Source organism: Papaver somniferum, chromosome 4 (assembly GCF_003573695.1).
Source record: "Papaver somniferum cultivar HN1 chromosome 4, ASM357369v1, whole genome shotgun sequence".
In the NCBI taxonomy this organism is placed as follows: Eukaryota; Viridiplantae; Streptophyta; class Magnoliopsida; order Ranunculales; family Papaveraceae; genus Papaver; species Papaver somniferum.
This window is the reverse complement of record NC_039361.1, coordinates 124,786,779-124,810,617: the sequence shown is the minus strand read 5'-3', so window position 1 is coordinate 124,810,617 and position 23,839 is coordinate 124,786,779. Positions and strand designations below refer to the sequence as shown.

The following is a 23,839-nucleotide window of genomic DNA, read 5'->3' as shown; positions in this document are numbered from 1 at the left end:
AGGGTTTCTGAAAGTGAGTTACGGGGGGATGAGCACAAACAGTCTTTGCCTAAACCACGCATAGTGCTCGTTCAAGGGATGCTTCAGTAGCATGGAAGGAGATTTAGGGCCGGTCTTAGGGAGGGAAGCAGATGAAGAGAGGGATCGGAGAACAAGTTATTGCTCTGAGAGGTTATGAGAAAATTCTTTTATCTTGAAGAAACAGAAAACCTATTTATAGTCAAATTCTCTAATCTTAGGTCGGTGAAGATAGGGATTACTTGCCATGCGGAACACTTTTCCCATCTCTCCAGGAATAGGTAGAGATAAACTAGGATGAGTTGGTCTCCTTATTCCACCGCCTTTACTCTATTTTACGGTGAGAAATAGGCCGGATATTTCTCACACGTGCCGTAGACCGCCAGACCAAACCCCTAATTCATATCCCTCCATTTGTGTGAAGCTGAGTCAGCCTTTGCGATGTTGTGTTGAGAGAGAGAAATATTTTATACAGCCGAGTTGGCCAAGATAGAGAGATATTCTCTGATTTGTGAGAATGACTAGGATGAGTCACGTGAAGAGACATGTAATGCCTCATAATTCATGTGTAGAGTGTTAGAGGAGCTGATGTTGATCTCCCTCTCTCAATGGTCGGTCACATATGTCCCATGGAGACCGTATTATTGCATGTGGGTCCCTTTTGTTAAGCACGCGGAGCTCAAGGAGCTTATGCACGTTTTTTCATAGACATGTATAGTTCAAGCCCATTTTTTCTATCCCTGAGTGCGTTTGAGACGCTGAGAAAGAAGCCTGAGGCCTAAGTGAGACTTGTGCTTGAGTCTTGTGCCTGAGTCTTGTGATTGTATAAGACTCTTCAAACGAGCTGTATCAGCTCGGATGAGGTCATCTGAGGCTGTTTGAAATTTGGCCGACGCGACTGAGGCTGTTTGAAATTTGGCCGACACGACTGAGGTCGTCTGAGATTTGGCTGACACGGCTGAGGCCGTATGAAATTGATCTCTCTGAAGCCAACTAAGATATGTTCGGGAGAGAAAGGAAGGATTTTACACCTAATAATGTCTCCGCGAGACTTTGTCTCACTTGTCTTTGACAAACGCAGAGATGTGCTAGGAGTCAATTGTGTCTGTATGATAGGGCCGACATGAGCAGTGTATCTCGAAATGATGTTCTATAAGTCCTTCAAAGGGATCATTGGAAGAATAACCAGCGTATCTCACGGGGATGTCTTAGGAATTATTCGAAAACCTCAGTAAGTCGAATCCGAGCCTAGAGTAGACATGACCAGTTAATCTCGCGATGATGTACTAGGAGTCATTCCTTGATCTTAAATAGGGTGAGTCGTGCTTACATGAGACATGTATGTCTCCGCTCTGGGTCATAAGTCCCGCGGGGACGTTTTTACGCATCTGCAGAGCCTACATGACCAGCAGTATCTCGTAGAGGATGTATACTAGAAACCATGGCATCACAACCAGCCGCATCTTGCAAAGACATGCTGAAATTATGGATGTTATGGTTCATAAGTCCACCGGGGACGTTTTATGCTCTACAAAACCTATGTGACTAGCAGTATCTCATCGAGTATGTGCCCTAAGAATCACGGTATCACGACTAGCGGTGTCTCGCGGGGACGTATAATAGAAATCGTTGTTGTGGATACCTTGAGGACCAAGGGCTTAGTCTCTATCGTGAGAGTTGAGTTTGTCCTATATGGCTAATCTTGTCTTTTGGCGATGAGGATCACACTTGTTTTCAGAAATTTCAAACTACATCCAATCCTTTCTCAATTTATTCTTGTTGTTCTGTTGAAGACGACTTGTTACCTCAGAATGATGACTCAACACCTAGTTATGGAAGTACCATTTTTCCTCTGGTCTTGAAATGATACCTTTGCCCCTTGTCAAAATTCTACCGTCTACACTAACACATGCAAAAGGCAGAAAGAAACTCATCTATTCTGATACCCGTTAACCTAATTAGGAAGAAAGTCAATTTTTTATCCTCCAACAATTGATTTGACCCCATCTCGTTGTTCTTTTTATTCTTTTACAACGGAGCTATAAAGATCAAGATGATAAGCTGCAAAATGGAGAAATAAATAAGAAAAACTGGAGAACTTATGTAAAAACAAACTCTCGGAATACAGTGAATCAGTTAGAAGAAGAAAAAAAAATCATAAATGCAATGTCTTAAATTTAGGAAATTAAGAACAGTATAGTAATAGTAATTAATAAAGATGCAGTTAAATTTTAAGTTTGAAAATTATTTTGTGTATCTAGGATTAGTTGGGGTACCATGTGGCACATGGGTAGCTGGGGACTCATACTCCAAATGTACGGCCCATTCCCATCGCAGCCAAACCGACCATCATATCTTTGGTCGTGTCTTGAGGAGACACTGGGGACTGCACTTTTTCGGTAAAAGCAATAATTTTATCGACATGAAAATGTTTTTCTCAACAAAATAAAAAAACAACAACAGTTGATATGAAAATAAGAATTGACAAGCCATAGCAAGCCTCGGAAGAAACGTCCCAACAAGAAACTAGCGGCAATCTTCCCCTACTTTAAAATACTAAGTCATACGAAATCCCGCCCGACAAATTTGACGTGGGAATTATATTAATACCCCTTATTCTGATAGACTTTACAGATATCTTTATATCACAATAAATATACCCCTCTCATGTTTGGGTCCATTAACATATTTTATTCTTTCCATATTTATCCTTCATTCACGATACAGATTAAATCAACTTGGAGATCGAAATTTTCTCCCTCTTCAACGACAGCCACCACTACCACCTTCTCCGCCACCAGATCGGAAAAATAATCTTTATTCTTCTTTTTCCTTCTATACTGATATCATCACCACCACCACCTCTGCATTACCACCACTCCGTCGTCATTTTCACCTCCGTCACAAGATCGAGTCAAGAGGAATTTTAAATCCAGTGATGAATCAACGAGAAGTTAATCTCCATAACCTAATCTCAAGCCCATCAGAAACATTAATTTCATTTTGATTTCGTTGAAATACCTAAAACCAAAGATTTCGACCGGATTTGGTTTCAATTTGTAAAAACCTAAAATGTTAGTTCTTAAAGATTGTCTGCATCGATTGGGAATAGATGATAAAATCTCCATCAACAACTGGATCTGAATATTCAATCATCAAAAACGAATAAAAAAGTAAGTTTTATCTGTTATTGTCATTCTAATTCACTCTTAGTTGATGTGTTTAATTTTGACAAAATTCTTTTGCTACTAATTTAAGTTCGACCATGCCATGTATGTATTGAGTTTCTGATGTGGAGAATGAATGTTAATTGTTTGCTTTTAGTCTTTCAATTTGATGAAGATTATCTAGGTCATTTTCAATTGGTAATTCAATTTATGGACTGTTTCTAGTAATGGATGTTGTGATGGTGGTGGTGGTGGTGGTGGTTGTAGGTGTTGTTGCTTAGGTGATGCTGGTTGCTGTGTTTACAGCAGCGGTGGAGGATATTGCATCGTTTTTGTTGGAGCCTGTTGTTGTAGGGGAGGTGATGGTGGTGGCGTTTTCTGTAGTTAACTGTGAGGGTGATAATGGTGGTGATAGTAATATTGGTATTGGTGTTGGTGTTGTGGAGGTGGTGATGGCAGACTTTGAGAGGGATTTTTTTTTTTACTTTTATTACTGATGCAGGAGCAGCAGTCGAGTGGTGAACGTAGACGGTAGCAGCAACTGTGCTATCATAGTAACTTTTCCTTGTCAAGCTTTTTCAAGATTATATTGCAATGGGGGCCAGATTATATGCTAAGAAATTCATCGAAGGAATATGCTTAAAGCATTATTGATGCAGTAAGTAATTTAATGTTGATTGTTTATAAATACTGAAACATCGTGTTATACTTTATTTCGCAACAACAGATACAATTAGATTTTAGTAATTTAATGTTGATTTAATTGATTACTTTGGGAATGCTCAATTAGATTTTACTAAGTCGCATTTTGGTGGTGTACAATGGTTCTAATTAGAGCTTAGGACCAGAATTAATTTCTGCTTATTCTTATATCTAATGTGTCGCTGCAGGTTAAGGTTAATGGGATCCCTGAATATGCACTAGAATTTATGGATATGATACCGTTAGTGTTTGTAATTAAACTTGAATCCTTTAGGTGTGGTTGTAGTACTACCTTGTGTTTAGCTAATGTTTTTGTGTATGTATATGGTCTGGTTGTGAATATGCATGTGAATATAGTTGTCTAACTATGTTTGCAGGTGGAAATTTGCTCTTTTATGGAATTTTGTCTAAAAGTGGTTTTTGGCAGGGTTGAGGTGTATTAGACGAACTTGTGGTGTAATGGTAACACACCTGGCTCCGTCAGAAGATGCATGTTCGAATCACGTCAGGTTTACATCAATTTTATGGATCAACTTTGGTTGTTGACACCAGTTTTTGGGATCAACTTTGGTTGTTGACCCGTTCACTGGGATCAACTTCCATTGTTTATCTCAGTGAACGGGATCAACATCCATTGTTGACCCAAAAAAGTTGGAGTACTTTTTCACTTATTGTGTCAATAAAGGAAATCGATCAACTTTGGTTGTTGACACCATCTTTTGGGATCAACTTTGGTTGTTGACACCATATTATGATGTTAAATTCGGTTGTTGAAGCCATATTATTTTATATTTATTTATTTTATTTTTTGATTTTTTTCTTTGAGGATCAACTTCGACTGTTGACACCAGATTTTGGATCAATTTCAGTTGTTGATGCCATATTGTTTTGTTATGAGCTTTTGATTTTTGTTTTTGGGGATCAACTTCGGTTGTTGACGCCATGTTATTTTTACTTTTGCTTTATGATTTTTTTGGTTTTTGTTTTGGAGATCAACTACGGTTGTTGACACCGGATTTTGGGATCAACTTCGATTGTTGACGCCATATTACTTTTTTATGATTTTTATTTATTTTTGTTTTAGGGATCAACTTCAGTTGTTAACACCAGATTATGGGATTAACTTTGGTTGTTGACATTATATAATTTTTTTTTCTTTCTTATTTTCTGATTTTTGTTTTTGGGGATCAACTTAGATTGTTGACGCCACTGGCGGCGGCGGTTGTGGTGACGAGTGGTGGTGGACTGGTGGTGGTGGACTGTTGGTGATGGAATGGTGGTGGTGGTGGTGGCGGGCGGTGGTGGACTGGTGGTGGTGGTGGTGGCGGGCGGTGGTGGACTGGTGGTGGTGGTGGTTGTGACAGGCGGTGGTGGCGGCGGTGTTCCGGTGGTGGGGTACTAGTGGTAGTGGCGGTTGGTAAGTGGTGCTGATGGCGGTGGAATGGTAGATACAAATTTTTATTTTATTTTGAAATAAAGAAATACTAGGTGCTTAGCCCGTGCTTTGCACGGGCATTGTAATATGTTACAGATAGATATTTCATAAAACACCTAAACAAATTCCAAAAACATTTATCAATTAAACTGATGACTTTTGTTGAGAGAATATCAAGTTTAAGTTTTATGTATCAATCACATTAATCTCAACAATCGTTATTCCAGACTTGACACACATGACTTGCTTCCATCAAGTGTGTAGTGCATCAAACAGTTGTAAGTTACGTATTAATTCATAACAATTAATGACTACTAAAATACCTGTTTTTTTAAAGAAAAAACAATTGATGTACCATTGATAACTTACTTCATTCTTTTTCAATGGGTGCTACTTTTTTTCTTTCTGTCCCGAGTGGTTAAATGGCTTTGATTTGATAAAACCGCCGCCAATATACTTTTATAAGGTTGGCAGTGCAGATAACTGACTCATCTCTCGGTGGGAAGAAATCATGCTTGAAAATGTGATGGTAATTCTACGGTTGCACCCAAGTAGAAAGCTATGTATGATTTCTACTATTCATGGTACCAATGGATCACACGGGCTAAAAGAGTTCTTACCATTTGAAGTTCAGTAAATATCTTCAGCATGCTCAGCTGCAGTAAGCTCACCAAATCTGCATAAACAACTCGGAAATTCAATGTGATGTTAACCTGCAATTGCATGAAAATGATTACAATGCATAAACTAACGCATAAACCTGCAATATCTTCAGACTATGGAGATGCTATAGGTATAAATTGCTTTCATATAATAGGTTTCTCTTTCTTCTGTATTGCTTATTCTCCTAAACTCCTTTTTACTTGAAAAAGAGTGAGCACATTTTAGAAGTTGATGTGATTGATACATAAAACTTAAACTTGATATTCTCTCAACAAAAGTCAGCAGTTTAATTGATAGATTTTTTTGGAATTTGACACACATGACTTGCTTCCATCAAGTGTGTAGTGCATCAAACAGTTGTAAGTTACGTATTAATTCATAACAATTAATGACTACTAAAATACATGTTTTTTTAAAGAAAAAACAATTGATGTACCATTGATAACTTACTTCATTCTTTTTCAATGGGTGCTACTTTTTTTCTTTTTGTCCCGAGTGGTTAAATGGCTTTGATTTGATAAAACCGCCGCCAATATACTTTTATAAGGTTGGCAGTGCAGATAACTGAATCATCTCTCGGTGGGAAGAAATCATGCTTGAAAATTTGATGGTAATTCTACGGTTTCACCCAAGTAGAAAGCTACGTATGATTTCTACTATTCATGGTACCAATGGATCACACGGGCTAAAAGAGTTCTTACCATTTGAAGTTCAGTAAATATCTTCAGCATGCTCAGATGCAGTAAGCTCACCAAATCTGCATAAACAACTCGGAAATTCAATGTGCTGTTAACCTGCAATTGCATGAAAATAATTACAATGCATAAACTAACGCATAAACCTGCAATATCTTCAGACTATGGAGATGCTATAGGTATAAATTGCTTTCATATAATAGGTTTCTCTTTCTTCTGTATTGCTTATTCTCCTAAACTCCTTTTTATTTGAAAAAGAGTGAGCACATTTTAGAAGTTATGTATATGAAGGTACAATTAAATCTTTTCCATATCGTCCCTTGGCTTTTTCGGATTGACCTGCTCAAAAAAAAACAATTGTGAAAGCATGAAAATTAAAGTGTATCTACCTGATATGATTAAGATTTGGCTTTTCAGCGTTTTCTTGTGCAATTTTTTTTTTTTTTGAAGCGTCCCAATTTATTTTATGAAGAAAGTGTCGGTTCATTGCCCTATCTATATGACTTCATTGTTCATGCATCAACATGGGCCTGTTAAATGAAAATGAAACATAATTAAACAATAGGCTTTGATTATAAATGCATTTTATTAGCATAATGTACTAATAAAATTAAGGTTATTAAGCATGAGAACACATCAAGATCGGTGTGCACCAAATATTAAGCTTTTTACTAAGGTAATTCATTTGGCAATTAACCCCATTCCGACCCAAGATTTTAAAGTCTTGATGGGCTAAATCAACTTGTGTAAAGAACCAAGAGGTGAATCATTTTTCCTGATCGTGGCTTTGAATAACACTTGGGATTGTTAAATAATAGTACCTCGTGTTACGGATACATAAGGCATGCAGTAAGCTGAGATGGCCAGGCTCAATATCCCTCCATATTTTGGACTCCTAGCGAGCAGAACAATCATCTACAACTACTTGGATGTTGTCTTCCAAACTCTTCAAAAGGTTTTCTTCATCTCTTTGTAGCCTTTTTTCAGTCACCATGGTTATACGAAGAATCTACGTGCTCCACATGAACTGCTGCATTAATACACATGATATCAGTTGCATTTAGATAAATTCCGAGCATTAGTATTCTGAATAATAGTTGATGGAATCATATATAAGAAGAAGAATAAATGACTAACTAACATGAATATATTTGGGGTTGTAGCCATTTCAGCTTGGATCCACTTGGAACTGAAATTAGACTCCGGATGATGGACTCTGTATCCAATTTACAATCAATCAACTCCGGGAGCTTTTGACTATCAGCAGTGCTGTATCTACAAACAGAAGATTCAGCACAATTAAGAGGTAACTTAATTATATACATATAGAAACAGATCAAGGATGCATATGACGAAAATATAAGCATAAACTGCAGACACTCTGTGTGTATTGCAGAAAAATACGCAGTACTACGTGTCCATACAGTACACAACCAGAAAAAATTCAGTCTCAGAGGCTTATTTTTATAGAAAATTTAAAGAGTCTTCAAGCATCCCTTAAATCATTGGTGAACGATAAACAAATACATTTTTCATTGCGTCCTTTGAACTCAAAATATGACCTAAAATCTGTCCAGAAATCAGTCCAAGATGAAACCATACTTGATGACCTACAGATAAACTAAAGAACTGAATTGAGGCAGGAAATTGGATGCATTGAGTTTATTTACCTTTGGTAGTGTAAAATTAGTGGCCATTGACGTTGATGTAGTTCTGAAAGTAATCTTCATCTTCTTCAGGTGACCAAGGATTTTAATGCCTCCGATCAATTGGGTATACAGACAATATCACGAAAAGCTACTTCAAAATATCGTTTGTCAGCCGTGGTAACTTCATAAAAAAAAAAAATATAAGAATCGGGAGAAAAAAACCCAGTCGTGGTAACTTCATAGACTAAAGTCACTAAATGGTTACCTGCAACTAATATTTTCATGATTGTTATAAAAAACCCAGTATTTCGACCTCAAATTATATGAATAGCAAAGGATTGAAAATAAAAATCATTGAGACTTAACTCGTCATCTTTACTGCATCTATAAACCTCAGTCCATTTAGATCAGGCATTCAAAATAACAGAATATAATCTTAACAAAAGATACAACGAAAAGTATATAATCCTAACAACCATACCGATCCAAACCAAACTCAACAATCATTTAATCATTTACCAATTCATAAAACGTGATCTAGTAACCACAGATCATATGAAAAAAATAATAAATAGGTTTTTAATTTTGGATCCATAAGCAACCTCAGGGGAACCAAAACATGATCTAGTAACCACAGATCATATGAAAGAAAATAATAAATAGGGTTTTTAAGTTTGGATCCATAAGCAACCTTGGCTGATAGATGATAGATGCTGATAGATGATATATGCACTGGGAGTTGGCGTTTATCTCTTCTTTATGTATGCAAATAGCGATTTCATCTGTTGTGAGTGACGGTGTTGGAGCAGGTTTGAGATTTAGGCTTACAGGTTTAGAGTTTTAGTAGGGTAAACTTTATCCGAAGGGAAGACCGGAGGGAAGGGTGGAGTGATAGGTTATGTTTTGTGCTACCGTAGATTGGTAACCATCGATTGCTATTGGTAGGGGGCCAGGAGCTCTGGAATTCAAGCTTTTGGCCTAACTTTCATTCTGGAGCCAGCATTTTCCACTCAAATTATATATAAAATATTATATGAGTGTGGGTATTAGTAATCTAATTTTTAATGGATAAGGTTTTTAAATAATAGGGTATATTTATTTTTGTATAAGGGTATATTTATTGGGACCAAAGCTAAGGGTATTTAATAAATTTACCCGAATTTGACACCCCATTCAAATTAAAAGATAAAGCTTTGGGCATTAGTAAACCTTGTGAGGACACTTGGCGGGACTTTATTGGTCCAAACATTACAAATTCAGTTACACTCTATTTACACCACATTTTTAACGGGACGTTAGTAACATCGTTGGTAAAAATGTAGGTATACAACACTTATGTAGCAGTCTAAGGCTTATAAATTCGTTACACTTGGTTTACACCGAAAACTTAACTGGACGTTACCAACGCCAGTTAGGTGGACAACACATCCGTCATAAACCTTAACTAATTTCTGTCGAAAACCCTAGAACATATGTTTTCTCCGCCTATCTCTTTTCTCTTCTTTCTTCTTCGTCCAAAATTGTACAAAGAGAAACTCAAATACAAGCAGTAATCAGTATAATATACTTAGGATTTCGATTGAAAATTTCTCTTCTTTCTTCGTCGTCTCTAAATCGAACAAAGAAAACCCCAAAATCAATAATCCATTTTCTTTTATTTCTTCGTCGTCCCTAAATTGAACAACAAAGAAAACCTCAAAATCAATAATCAGTTCAATACATAGAGCTTTAGTTGAAATCTTGGTTTAAATATTTCACACCCAACCTAAATTTAATACTTACGGTTCAATTGAAACTCGGTAACCCTGTTTGTGGAAATTCCAGTGGTTTGAAGATTTGTTCTATTTTGTAAAAGGTTTGCAAAATCATTTGGATCCCCCTGTTCTCTTTGGATCTCTTAATTTCTTATTATGAACTGTTATTTTTTGTGATTCAGTGATATTTTTGTGATGTTAGCTCACTGTTTAGTTGATTGTTAAGAGAGGCAAAGAACATATCGCCTGATCCAAGTAATGTTAGTTATGGGTAAAATCATTTAGTTTATGCCATCAATTTTGGATTTTTTACTCTTAATTCTTTTATGCCATCAATTTTGGATTTTTGTCTTAATTCTGTGTTTTAATATATTTTGATTGTTTGATGAAATTATATATACAATTTTGCATTCTTTTTAGATTTTGATCTTGTCCCAAGTTTAATCTTAAATTCCTTGGTATATCAACACTATTTTTTTAAATTTATCATTTGCTTCAATTTTGTAGGAATTTGGTGTTAATATGGAGCAATGATTTTTTGCTATATGGACCACCGGACAACCAACTTCACTATGAACACTTGCATGACGTCTTATACTTGAAATGGTTTTGCAAATGTTAGAAACTTGAGCAATACATCTAAAGAAAGGACTGAGGATGGGAAAGCTTAGGCAAGCAACATACACCGGCACATGCATTGTATTCTCTCACACAGGTAGTTGCATGATTGCAGGTACGATGTTGCTATGAACGAGGACCTTTTCGACTTATGACCTTGGCAACAAGGTGCAAGAAACTTCAACTGTTTTTGCAAGTATCAACTGGTAAGAATACAAGTTAACAATCAAAACAAACTTAATACACAATTTTATTTTATAATTCGTGTATTTTAGAGTTTATAATATGATTTACTAATATGGATGTCATTGACAGCCTATGTTAACGGACAAAGACAAGGTAGAATCTTGGAAAAACTATTTTCTGTCGGGTATAGCATAGCAAGGGAACAACTATAATTTGACATGCATGCAAGAGCTCCACCCTTGCTAGATATTGAAGCTGAAATGAAGTTGGTTTTGGATTCAAAAGAGACTTTCGGAGAAAATTTAGTATCTAAAAAAATGAAAGATTTTGGTTTAGAAAGGTAATATGGGTTATCTTTTCTACTTCTCTATTTACAATATTTCATTTCGATATATGAATATTTATATTTATATATCTGAAAGGTAACCTATTTTCATGGTGTAATTTTTTTTGTTTTTCTCTTGCTCGGTTCAGTCTAATAATTCATATGAATATTTCTAGTTGGGTATTTGGGTTGCAAGAAAAATCATTTGTTGTTTTATATGAAATTAATATCTGATGGCATGCTTTTAGCTTTTAGACTCATAGGGTGATTGCACGAGAGTCGAGCGGTAGTCTCATTACTGTGCTATTGTTAATATTTAATGGTTACCAATTAGAGCAATAGATATCACAAGAGTTTCCGCAGTGCACTTGAGTTTTATTAAGGCCAATCATAATGGTCGAGCGGAAGTCTCATTAACGTGTTATTGTTAATATGCCACTTATTTTCTTGCAACCCATATAACTGTTTTCTGATATGCCACTCAATTTCCTAAGAGTTTCCACAGTGCAGTTGAGTTTTATTAAGGCCAGTCACCTTCTTCTCTTTTTTCTGTAAAATGGAGATAGAAAAGAATTCAGGAGAGATTTATGAAATTGGACCAGATAGATGACATCAACTCACAGTTTGGCGTATTAAACAAAATTACAAAAACTGGAGAGATAAAGAGGGGTCTAGATTTCACACTTAATTTTGGAGGTCCAAATGCAGTTTTCAGTATGCTCGTAGAGGCTTAAGATTTACTATGTAGACTCTCAGACTGGACTGGCTACCAGTGATTTACTCTGTAGACTCTCAGTGAGAGGTAAGAGAACCTGACAATTATATACTCAACCCGTTAAGCTCGGACAACACATAACTTCATAGGTTTAATGTCAATGATCACCATGGTTTTTTGTCTAATGGTAATTTCATTATCTATGATGCAGTAATATGCTTGGATGTGAATGCGGCACTTTTTGTTACTTTAGATGAATTTGGTTGCAGCAATTGCTAATTCGAATATCATTAGATTTGGTTCATTAAATCAAATTGAGGGACCAATATTCTTTAGAAATGGATAAGTGAAGTTATTTCAGATAAGCTTCTTCGGAAAGTTGATTTATTGATGCACATGATATTCTCATTCCAGCTGCTCTTTTGTTTTTATTATCAGGTTATTTTCCTTGCTAATTAACTTTTTGGGGGAGAAGGTGATAGTAGGGATAGTAGTCAAAATCCAGAATTGGAGCTTTCCTTGCATATGTAAACAACAATTAATGACAGTAGTCACATTGTTCGTGTTTCTGCCCGGTCTTAATGTTCCCTCTGAAGTCCTCACTGGGTAACTCCCATAAGTTCTTATGCAGATTTCTGCTTCTTATTCTGCTTCGTTTAAACTAACATTTCATGTTAGGTTACAACCATCCATATTCACCGGGGATACAGAAAGAGTGGTTTTGCAGCAGCAGCGGCATCTGGTGTCAGTGGTTCTGATTTTGGTATAGATCCAAACTTAGATCCAGAACTTGCTCTTGCTTTTAGAGTTTGTATGGCAGACGAGAGAGCATGACAAGAAGTTGCCGCTAAGAAGAAAGCAGGAGGAGTTGCTAAACAAACAGAGGAATGGTCAAATTTACAAATAATCAAATGGTTAGTCATGTGTTCTAATAGCAAGATCCGTCATTGTTTTTTCCACAACCTGTACTCTGTTGGTTTTGCATGTAGGCAGTAAATGCCTTCATATACATGCATTCGGTCATATGTGACACATAACAAAAATTAAATGACTATATATACTTGCTTAAAACACGCGAACTGAGTGTGTGTGTTGATTTGATTATATTCGTTTTATAGGCGCTTCTAAAGTATAGTGCAATTTTTTTTTAACATGACTGCACTTAGTAAGGATAATTTGGTCTAACTAAATTAATAATATACATTGAATAGGTCTGAGTTAGTGGGTAAAAATAACAGTTGACTTGTTATACTAAGTGTGGCACTCTTATGATTCTGTTTTATGCTATATACACGGTGTTGTGGGTTCCTTATTACTGGAGATGAGCCATTGTTCAACCTAATTTATTAAATTATAAGATTTGTTGCTCCAATTAGTTCTTCAGCTATATGTTTAGGGTGCCTTACATGAGCTTGCGTTAACTACGTTTATTTAGTCCTTAATAATATACATTGAATAGGTCTGAGTTAGCGGGTAAAAAAAACAGTTGAATTGTTATACTAAGTGTGGCACTCTTATGATTCTGTTTTATGCTATATACACGGTGTTGTGGGTTCCTTATTACTGGAGATGAGCCTTTGTTCAACCTAATTTATTAAATTATAAGATTTGTTGCTCCAATTAGTTCTTCAGTTATATGTTTAGGGTGCCTTACATGAGCTTGCGTTAACTACGTTTATTTAGTCCTTAAATTTGTAAACTCATCAGGTATGATTTCGGTTGTTCATTTGCCGGTGAAGGTTTATCTCTTTTTTGATCTATTGATGTTAAACTGAAGACACAAGAACTCACAGCCTATATGGATATCGGGTACATCCTTATTAAAATAAGGATGTTAAAATAGGGATGTTAAATCTCGATACTGACAGTGATAGATTTTAGCACCATCGGGATGAGGCCAAGCCGAGCCATACCAAATTAAAAATGCCTCATGCACCCAAGCCGAGCCATACCAAATTAAAAATGCACGACGGCGCGAGGCGAAGCCACCTCACACTAAACCAAAATATGGTTAAAACAAAAAACATATGGTGGATGAGTTTCGGATCTGCCCAGTGCGTAGCACGGGCACAAAATCTAAATCAAAATATGGTTAAAACAAAAAACATATGGTGGATGAGTTTCGGGTCTGCCCAGTGCGTAGCACGGGCAAAAAATCTAGTTAGATCGTAAAACCATATCCAACACTTCAACCATCTTTCGAAGAACACTACCAGCAGAGTCTCCATGTCAGTTGAGTCAGGGAAATCAGTTCCCAACAGCAACACCAATCCAAGTTCCTAAAGAAGTCATAACTAAGAACCATCAGTAGAAACCCCATTATACAATTCATAGTTACCAAGAAGAATCAACGGACAAAAAAAATTATCACCAGCATAAACTTTCAGCTACCACCCCACCAAAAAATATTTTGCGACTAATAAAAATGAAACTAAATAACATTAAAACTTCCATAATGATAGATTATCACAATCTCCAGTCATGTAAAACTTCCTTAATGAAATAGTGTCTCAGATAGAAGTAGACAAGTTAAGCTTGTCGACCAAGAAGTACCTCACTGCATAACATAAATCGGTTCAAAAAAGGAAACACGGTCTCAATTACGAGAAGGTGCCTAATAAAGTTTTCTATTGGAAATTTTGAAGATAAAGTTTGGTGTGATGTAATACCTATGGGTGCTTGTCATATACTATTAGCCAGGCCTTGGTTATTTGACAAGAAGATGACTCACTTGATTGAAACTAATACATATACCTTATGTGTAATGGAAAGAAAATGACGATACATCATATGAAAGAAAAAGAAGTGCAGGGAGGGAAGGATGAAAAGGTATAGTCAACAAGTCTGTTGACATGTAGATAATTTCAGCAGGAAATCAAGAAGTCAAGTATAATTCTTACATTGGTGTATAAACCCATAAAAAATATCGACCATTACAACGACGAACAACCGCCAGAAGTTTTTGATTTATTGAAAAGTTTCCAAGAACTTATGTCTATTGAATTACCCAGTGTGTTTTCATCTATGAGAGACATACTACATGCCATTGAGTTGGTACCAGTATTTTTTTTCCCTAACTTGGAAGCATGCCTCCCGCACACTAATTAGAGATCCATAGACAGGTAGAAGAGTTGTTTCATAGGGATTTGGTTAAGGAAGGAAAGAGCATGTGTGTTGTACCAGCCTATCAGCACCAAATAAAGATGGTTACTGGCGAATGTGTATCGATATTTGAGCAATCAACAAGATTACCATCAAGTATAGGTTCCCAATACCTAGATTGGAGAATATGTTAGACATCCTAGTTTGTGCTAAGGTGTTTTTGAAGCTAGACTTACTAAGAGGGTACCATCAAGTATGTATCCGCACTAAGGATGAATGGAAAATAACGTTCAAAACATCGGATGGCCTCTATGAATGCTTGTAATGCTATTCGTACTTTCCAATGTTCCAAATAAGTTCATGCACATGGGGGTAGAGGTATTACGTCCTTTTATTGACCGTTTATTGTGGTACACTTCGATGATATTTTGGTGTATGGAAGTTGATGAAGGTTCTTTCAAACAAAATATTATATCTCAATATTAAGTAGCGCTCATTTTTGGGCGAGGAAGTAGAATTTCTGGGATATATTGTAGTGAAAACTACAGCCACACCCAATTTTACATTTTTCTCCACTGTGAAACTCACGGGCGTAAAACTTCACGCGTGCACCCAATTTTTGGAAAAAAAATTACTACACGCATAATTTCTGAAATTCTGTTTTTCATTCTTTTCTCCATGCCAGTAAGCTTAAATCTGGTTTTTCCCTTTTAACCAAGGAACAACAACTACCACTCTATTGTCCACCTCTAATAATTTCGGATAAGAAAGACGACGAAGAGGGATAACACAAAAAGGTAAATATGTAGAAACCCTATAATTTTATTCTGAGAGTTTTCCTTGCTTCTCTTTTTTTTTTATCTGATTCAATTAATAACCCCGCATTGATCTCCTAACCCTGTTTGTTTTGATTTTGCATCCATTAACAACAAATCTGGGTTTGTGCTGTAATTGGGGATTTCTAGGTTGGATTCAAATCAGTGGAAGTGCCATTAATCAATTGTGAAATGGGTTAATGTTTAGGGGAATGAAGATGGAAATTAACACCAACGAATCTGAAATCGACAATCAACAAATATGGTGATTTTTTGATTGCCTAGGTTCGATTTGAAATTGTATTTTGAGATGGTAGTGAACTGTTGACGAAGATTAAGGAAGAAATTAGAAATTTGGGAGGGGTACTGAAATCGACAATCATCAAAGATGGTGATTTTTACTTGAATTTTTTACAGGAAGCTGTTGCTTAAGAAAATTTAGAAGAAGACGTTTGTCTCATGAGAATAAATTGGAGTTCATATAAGAATTGGGTTTTGATGAGTTGGTAAGGACACCTGCAAATTATGGAACTAAAGGACACCTGGAAATTATGTTTATATATGTCTAGCTTGGTATTGAGCTTGACTAATGCAAGTATGTATATATTCAAGTATAACACAGTGTGTACACAGAGATAGGGTGGTCTCTTTATTTTTGGGGTCTCTTAGTCAGTTTGTTGGTGCTTCGATCCTTTCCAGATTCTTACTCCCTGTGTTATTGTATTTTCATCATTCAATGTATAGGGTAATGTTGCACTAATAGCATTTTGGGAAGCAAAATTTAGCAACCACGTACCCGGTATTTGGAAAACGGCTTTGTGTGGTGCCAATTTTTGGGCTTTAAATTCCTGGGTGCTATTTCGAATGTCCGTAGGAGTCGCACAGGGTTAATTAGGGGTTTGGTTATAAACTTAGGATTTTCTGTATCAAAAAAAAAACTTAGGATTTGAGCGTATCGTGATATCTGTTATCGACCTCTAGCATAATTTATCTATTTTATCGATATTTGATATGATTTTTTGCGGTAAGCTTACACTATAATCGCGTTATGAAGTGAGTTAGGAATGGTGGTGTTGATGTTGTTTTTAACGGGTTATACATTTAAAAGAAAATGGATCTAAAAGGATGCTGCAGTGGCAAGGCAAAGGATATGGAAGTGCAAATGTGTTTGGTGTGCGTGTGACGTGCATTTAAAAGAAAATGGAGGTGTGAATAGTGATGCATAACAGGTTATGCATCTAAAAAATTTGTTGCATAACTTGTTATGCATTCTCGAAATTGGTTGCACAACACATTCTGCAGCTTTTTTTTTGCACAACTTGTTGTGCAGTCCAGAAAACGGTTGCATAAAACGTTATGGAACTACTTTTTTCTTAGTATTGAAACCAACAAAAATAAGGCTGCATAACTTGTCATGCACCTACAATAATATCTACATAACATGTTATGCAGTCATGAAAATGGATGCATAACCTGTTATGCATCCGAAAATATGACTGCATAATGCATTATTCATCGAGAAAATTGTTGCACAATCTTTTACGCATCGAGAAAATAGATGCATAACCTGATATGCATCCGTAAATATGGATGCACACTGCATTATGCATCAAGTTTTTTTTATGTACGCATAATTGGTTACATAACTTGTTATAGATGCATAACTTTGTTATCCAAATGCATAATTTGTTATGCAGTGGAGAAATTGGTTGTATAATTCGTTATGCGTCTGCAGAATGAGTTATGCATTTGTTTTGGTGGCTGCATAATGGTTATGTATCAAGTTTTCGAAAATTTTGCCTAAAATGATGATCACCTCCGATTTTTTCGTGAAAATCAAATTTTTTGATATTCTTGTTTGTACTCGTTACGTAGCTCTCTTAAAAACGTTTCCAATGATATAAAATTTGTAAAATTCCAAGGCGTGTATTTTTAGATATGTTATATCCAAGTTGCGTTACCAATTATACCCCTGATGCATAACCCGTCATGCGGATGCATAATCCGTCATGCAAACACTTTTAATAATTTCATATAATTATGGGTGTCACGGAACTAAAAATTAATTGTGGGCCTGACATTGAGAATATTATTTTTTTTAGGCCTGCGCCTAATTTTCTCTATATTGTATCTGTTAGTGCCTTAAAGGCTGGGCCCGTGAAGGTGAAAGATATTATGGACTAGCATGTTCCTCGATCTATAACGGATATGCGTAGCTTTCATAGGTAGGATACAAAGATTTAAACGGGTTAAGTGTCATTATGAATCCCATAACTGAGCGTATTAAAGGGGGAACTTTCCACTGGACAAAGGATGCTAAAGATTAAGAAGTTTTGACGACTAAATGATGGAAAACAAACCTGGAACATGATGCTTCAATTTTAGTTCTATTAGATTTGGCGTAGCTTTTTGTGGTGGAGCATGATACTTCAAATGATGGAAAACAAAGTTGTAGCATACTTCAGCGAGAAACTGATAAAAACTTAAAGAAAATACTCAACTTATAATATGGAGTTATGCCATAGTTCGTGCTTTACAACATTGAAGATATTATCTTGCCCATAAATATTTTGTTGTTTATTCGGATTATGAAGCTTTACATTATTTGTAGACTCAAAAGAAATTAAAACCTTGACATGCAAAGTGGATTGAGTACCTTCAAGAGTTTACTTATTTCCTAAAGCATAAATTCGGTGGAGCAAAAAAGGTAATTGATGCTCTTAATCGTCGGTATGTGCTGGTGACATTGATGCAAGCTCGCGTTTGAGGAAATTAAACAATAATATGTCGTTGAATCATACTTCGGTTCTGTTGCACAACAATTAGATGCACCCTCAACAACTCCAGGTACCCCATTTGTTATCCATGATGGTTATTTCTTTCGAGGCAACCAATTATGTATTCCTACTGACTTTTTAAGAGAAAAAAATCATTTAAGAGCTTCATGGCGGATGACTGACAGGTCATTGGGGTCGGGACAAGACTCCAGAGTCTGTTAGAAGTCCTTATTATTGGTTTCCTATGGACAAGGATGTTGACAGATTGGTCGACATGTGTTAAGTTTTCCAAATCGTAACGGGACTGTCCCAAAATACTGTATTGTATACTCTGTTTCCCGTTCCACACTCTCCTTGGGTATATTTCAATATAGATTTATTAAAATTGTTGAAAACAGTCGGAGAACATGATTGCATCTTTTTTGTGGAGATTAGATTCTCTAATATAACCCACTTTATCCCTTGTTTCTAAAGTAGGTGACGCTTCTAATATTGCCACCCCTTTCTTTAACGAGCTGGTGCATTTGTATTGGTTTTTAGGACACTTTTGAAAGACTTTAAGGAAAAATTTAAGATTTACGTATTCTACTACTGCCCACCCGCTTACTGATGGCCGGATAGAAGTAATAAAACGGAGTTCGAGAAATTCATTAAAAAGTCTAGTAGGAGATCATACAATCTATCATCGATAAATGAATAGCCTCGGGATCAGAAAAAAAATCGTTTAGCGAGGTTAAATATTTTATTCATTTAGAGAGTTTTTTCTTTCATTTCATCTCATTGATGTCATCTTTAATCTATGTTATGGAATTGTGATAGACGTCGAACATCCGGGAACCACCAATCCTAACGAGAATGATGAAGTTATGGACTCATCTATATGTGAAGAAATTATTGAGTCGGTAATAAATGATGAGAATGATCCTCAAACATATATTATAGTATCATCAAATGAGACTTTTCAAGCGACAATCACCATAAAAAAATATATTCTTTATAATACATAACGACATATTCTAGAAGTTGTGCATACATTACAAAAAATTGATGACGGAATGTATTTTGGTTTAGGTGGAAGAAAAAATAATTAATTCTACATGGTTTTTTTTTGAGAAGAATTAACTTCTTTTATAAACATTCTTGATTAGTTGAAATATTTGTGTATTTTTTATTCATTAATGTATTTAGTGAGATTATTCATTTATTCATTAGTTAAAAAAAAATTATTCATTAATGCATTTAGCGAGGTTATTCATTTATCTCATTTGCCCAAATCAGGACCAGATAAAATTATTAACTTGACGAGGTTATTGTATTAGGAGTTGGGACCAGATTTTATCCCAAAACGGCTTCGCCTATAACAATTCAGTTAGTCGTACGACTACGAACACCTTTTGAGGCTGCATACGGCTACCGTTTACAATGATTGACCTTGTACCGCTCCCTTCGGATACACAGGTCAGCAATGAAGGCGAGGCTTTTGCTGATCACATAGAGAGCATAAATTGAGAAGTGAGAGCAACCATCACCAAGAGCTATGAAAGATATGAATGCCGCTAACGCAAATCACAAACATAAGGAGAGATATGTTTATGGTGTTCATACGGAAGGAGAGATACCCACGGGGTAGACATTACAAGTTAGCATCAATAAAGATAGTAGGTCCTTATAAGATGATAAAGTAGGTCATCTCTGATGATCTAGATACAAGTCAGTCCCATTCTCAAAGTTTTTGATGTATATAACTTTTATGGTTTCGATGGGGATGCTGCTGAAACGTCTAGTAATCAACAATCTTTGTACAAGGGGAATTAGCTACTGAACAACCTAATGTCATCCAAGAAGTGCTTGATGTGAAGGAGACTATATATCTAGACAGGCGCTTGATGTGAAGGAGACCTTTTATAGCTGTAAGCCTGTTTTCCAAACAATGCAGCTCAAGCTGAAACATTAATTTCAGTTCAGGAAAAGGTCCACAGAATGCAGTTCAGTATAAAACTACAACAGATGAAGGAAATGTCTGCCAAGAGATCTCTAGTAGAAGCCATAATACTATATCATAAGTTTAGAAAGGCATTAATACACAGATGAGCTGTGGTTGTATTATAATTTCCTAACCCACTTTCATTACAATTTTAAGTATGAATACTAAATGCCTGATACTTTGTTAGAGGGTTAGCCCAAGACACTGTCAATTCCATGTGACTCAAAGCTGTAAAGAATGGATGTCATAGGTTTCAGTTCTGTTCGGCTATGTGCCCTGTAAGATTGAACTTTTACGCCGATTTACATTTCAATTAGGATCCAGATTTAAATCCAAAAGTTGGTATTGCTCAAAGCCTTCCGTAGACAGGAATTTGTGTAGCATTGCCACTTTGTTGAACTATTGCAGAAGGAGGAAGACGACCAACGCATATCTCGTGAACTGTCTTGAATAACGGGAATGACTCTTGCCATCCACGTTGGCGTAAAACTTCATAGACTTCTTCTGCTGTTGATACTCCCTTCAAAAAGAGATCACAACATGGTAAAGTTAGTTAGATCAGACTATGCTGCTATTTGTTAAAACATTGTAGTTGAAACATGCATAGAACAAGTCAAGATGAAAACCTTGCTGCAATCAGTTTTTGAGGTCAGTGAAAAGGTTTTCATGTTAAAGTATAGTTCAATAGGTCATCTGGAAAAAGCCAAAAAAATTATTTTGTGTTTTTACTATATGTACCTGTAGTTTCTGGCCATGCAACAACTCTGCTTCGAGCTCGTGGAAAGACCTGAACATAAGATTAAAAAGAAAGCTTATTAAGTGATAAGACATCTATAGACAAGCATAAATATACATTTGCAACGAATCTCTGGAATAAAAAATAACCTCTTCCCGCCGCTCCTTGCAAAAGCATCTGCCACTTTTCTGTTTCTTCCTCCCACTGCCACATAAACACACACAGAGAACAAAAATCTTAAAGTTCTAATGATGTCCTCAGGGAAGAAAACAGAAGATGGAACGATAGGGAAAAATAATATGTATATGCTTCCATACAGCATGTAGTGATGAGATCAGCTACCCCACAGCTCTCAAAAAAGGTGTTATCACAAACAGATGGGAACATCAACTTCGAAAATGCTTTCATTTCATTTAAGCCGATTCTCATTATTGCCGCCTGGTAAGTTTATTGTTGGTGGAATATTAGATCTCTCTGTGATTGGTATAAACATTGAGGAATTACAACTGACCATAAATTTGTACCTTGGTGTTATTTCCCATCTCCAAACCATCAACAAAGCCTGCTGCAATGGCCACAACATTCTTTAATGTCCCACATAGTTCCACGCCCTCAACATCCCTGACCTGTTGTTCTATCCATACAAGTCAATTTGGTGGAGGATTTGATATTAAAAACAGAAAGTATATTTGAAATGTTTGTAGTACTAACTGCATTATTAATGAATAGTGTCACAGCTGGGTTAGTAGTAACAAATTTCCTTTTGTTTTTGACATTTTATTCGAACAATTTGGATTGATTTCTTCATATCCAATGTTCATAAGCACTGATTGGAATTATTACAGTGAATGTTGAAGACTCACAGCTGATACATGAAAATAAGGAGTGCCGAAAATCTGAACCCATCTTTGTGCAACCTCTTCGTCTTCTTTGTATCCAACTGTTGCTTCGCTAAACTTCTGCAAGGCAATCTACATAAACCGAATCAATTACTTACAACCGCATTGGATAACAAATGCAGTTTGCTTTTAAATGAACAATTGATGATTCTAAATTGAATCCATTTTGCACTACCTCATTGGCAATGTTAGCACCCATGAGAACACAACAATTGACACCAAGTTGTTTACTGATAAGACTGGAAATCATCTGAGGACCTTCCGGGTTCACTTCCATACCCTTAATGAGAGAAATTGCTTCAGCATCTCCTTTAATCTTTCCAACAAGTCTCTTGCATATACCTTCCATGAATTGATGTGGGGTTACAAATACCAACATATTTGCATCCTTCACTGCAGCAACAATAACAGAACCATGAATAAAAGAAACAACATAATTTGCATCACTTTAAATATGCTCAGCATCTTTTCAAAAATTCATTACCTGCATGCTCCAAGTCTGGGTCTGCCACAACATTGCTGCCAAGCGTTATTCCAGGCAAATACTTAACATTTTCCTGTTACATCAAAAACAAAACTTCTAAAAGATAATGAAGAAAAAAGATGTAATTTTATCAAACAGAGAAAATGGGGATACTTACATTGGTTTTATTGATGATGTCTGTGAGTTTCTCACCATTTGGTAAGGTTTCCTCAAACACCCACATTCTAACTTCATCTGCAAAAGACAGAACTGAAATGTTTCTTACATTTTCTCATAGAATTTCAAAGACAACAGATTGGGGTGGGCTAACTCTTACCATGAAAAGAATTGAGCTTTAAGGTATTGGATGCAATAAGTTTTGCGGCAACACTACCCCAATTACCACTACCAATAATGGTTACTTGGTATTTCTTCTGAATCATTTTCTTCAGAGCAGATAGAGAGAGATACAAAAAGCAACAGAGAGAGATAGAGATTTTGGAGAAGAAAAAGAATAAGAAAGAGTTTTTTTTTCTATAATTAGGGAAGAGTTTGTTCGATGAACACAACCACAATTGCAAGCAACAAGAAATAAGAAACGGAAATTAGTTTCTTTCCATGTTATTGGGAAATATAAGAAGAATTAATTGAATGCAGGAGAGAAAGTCAAACGTCAAGGACAAGTCAAACACTGATTCGTTTAGGTGGCACCGCTGGGTGTGCAGATATCCTAGTTGACCTTGCTACGGCAACATTATTTGTCCGCATCCAATCCAATACATTACGGATTTTAAATTTGGCATCCGCATTTAATTCAACATCCAACAGATGCACGGATGAACGGGTTGGGTACGGATAATCCGATAAATTTGTGTTAGTTAAAATTTATAATGAAAAAATAAAACCTATATAGATGACTTCTTATAAAAACTACACGTTTTATATATGTACATAAATATAGAAGTGTCATGGACAACAACACCCCAAACAAACACCTAAAAATTCTAAAACTATCCATATATTTTCTAGAAACTATATAAATACCCTTAATCTGACGGGTATGGATGTCCAACGGATTTTCAAGATCGCATCCGGGTCCAATCCGTTGGGTTTCAAAAGTTCTATTCGCGTCCAAC

At 36.0% G+C, this 23,839-nt stretch overlaps 2 protein-coding genes and 2 long non-coding RNA genes across 12 annotated transcripts; 3 read left to right on the top strand and 1 right to left on the bottom strand.

Moving 5' to 3' along the window:
• The first annotated feature begins 2,694 nt into the window (after positions 1–2,694).
• LOC113276518 lies at positions 2,695–5,169 on the top strand. Of its 2 annotated transcripts, XR_003324422.1 has the most exons (4): positions 2,695–3,191; positions 3,688–3,843; positions 4,315–4,396; positions 5,084–5,169. It is a non-coding gene; the product is annotated as an uncharacterized LOC113276518 (long non-coding RNA). The 2 variants fall into 2 exon arrangements; XR_003324421.1 differs by lacking the exon at positions 5,084–5,169 and having other exon boundaries at positions 2,698–3,191; positions 4,315–4,675.
• Positions 5,170–9,824: 4,655 nt separating this feature from the next.
• LOC113276517 lies at positions 9,825–13,031 on the top strand. 6 transcript variants are annotated; one of them, XR_003324419.1, is made up of 5 exons: positions 9,825–10,184; positions 10,591–10,907; positions 11,017–11,227; positions 12,139–12,533; positions 12,606–13,001. XR_003324419.1 is itself a non-coding variant. In XM_026526134.1 (5 exons), exons 3-5 carry the CDS (start codon positions 11,106–11,108, stop codon positions 12,759–12,761), a joined length of 414 nt encoding a protein of 137 aa, XP_026381919.1. In that variant the 5' UTR covers positions 9,825–10,184; positions 10,591–10,907; positions 11,017–11,105; the 3' UTR covers positions 12,762–13,031. The 6 variants fall into 6 exon arrangements, 3 of the variants coding, with proteins under 3 accessions (XP_026381919.1, XP_026381921.1, XP_026381920.1); XM_026526134.1 differs by having other exon boundaries at positions 12,366–12,533; positions 12,638–13,031; XM_026526136.1 differs by lacking the exon at positions 9,825–10,184 and adding an exon at positions 10,194–10,354 and having other exon boundaries at positions 12,366–12,533; positions 12,638–13,031.
• Positions 13,032–15,498: 2,467 nt separating this feature from the next.
• On the top strand, positions 15,499–16,859 carry LOC113274245. The gene is made up of 2 exons (XR_003322892.1): positions 15,499–15,826; positions 15,995–16,859. It is a non-coding gene; the product is annotated as an uncharacterized LOC113274245 (long non-coding RNA).
• Positions 16,860–20,558: 3,699 nt separating this feature from the next.
• Positions 20,559–23,196, bottom strand: LOC113276516 (glycerol-3-phosphate dehydrogenase [NAD(+)]-like). Of its 3 annotated transcripts, none has more exons than XM_026526130.1 (10): positions 23,041–23,196; positions 22,882–22,958; positions 22,725–22,797; positions 22,416–22,633; positions 22,205–22,312; positions 21,866–21,967; positions 21,659–21,779; positions 21,491–21,545; positions 21,344–21,392; positions 20,559–21,125 (listed from the first exon to the last, which is right to left on the bottom strand). In XM_026526130.1, the coding sequence occupies exons 1-10, from the start codon at positions 23,144–23,146 to the stop codon at positions 20,955–20,957; spliced, it is 1,080 nt and encodes a 359-aa protein (XP_026381915.1). In that variant the 5' UTR covers positions 23,147–23,196; the 3' UTR covers positions 20,559–20,954. The 3 variants fall into 3 exon arrangements, with proteins under 3 accessions (XP_026381915.1, XP_026381916.1, XP_026381918.1); XM_026526131.1 differs by having other exon boundaries at positions 22,205–22,300; XM_026526133.1 differs by lacking the exon at positions 21,659–21,779.
• Positions 23,197–23,839: the final 643 nt, after the last annotated feature.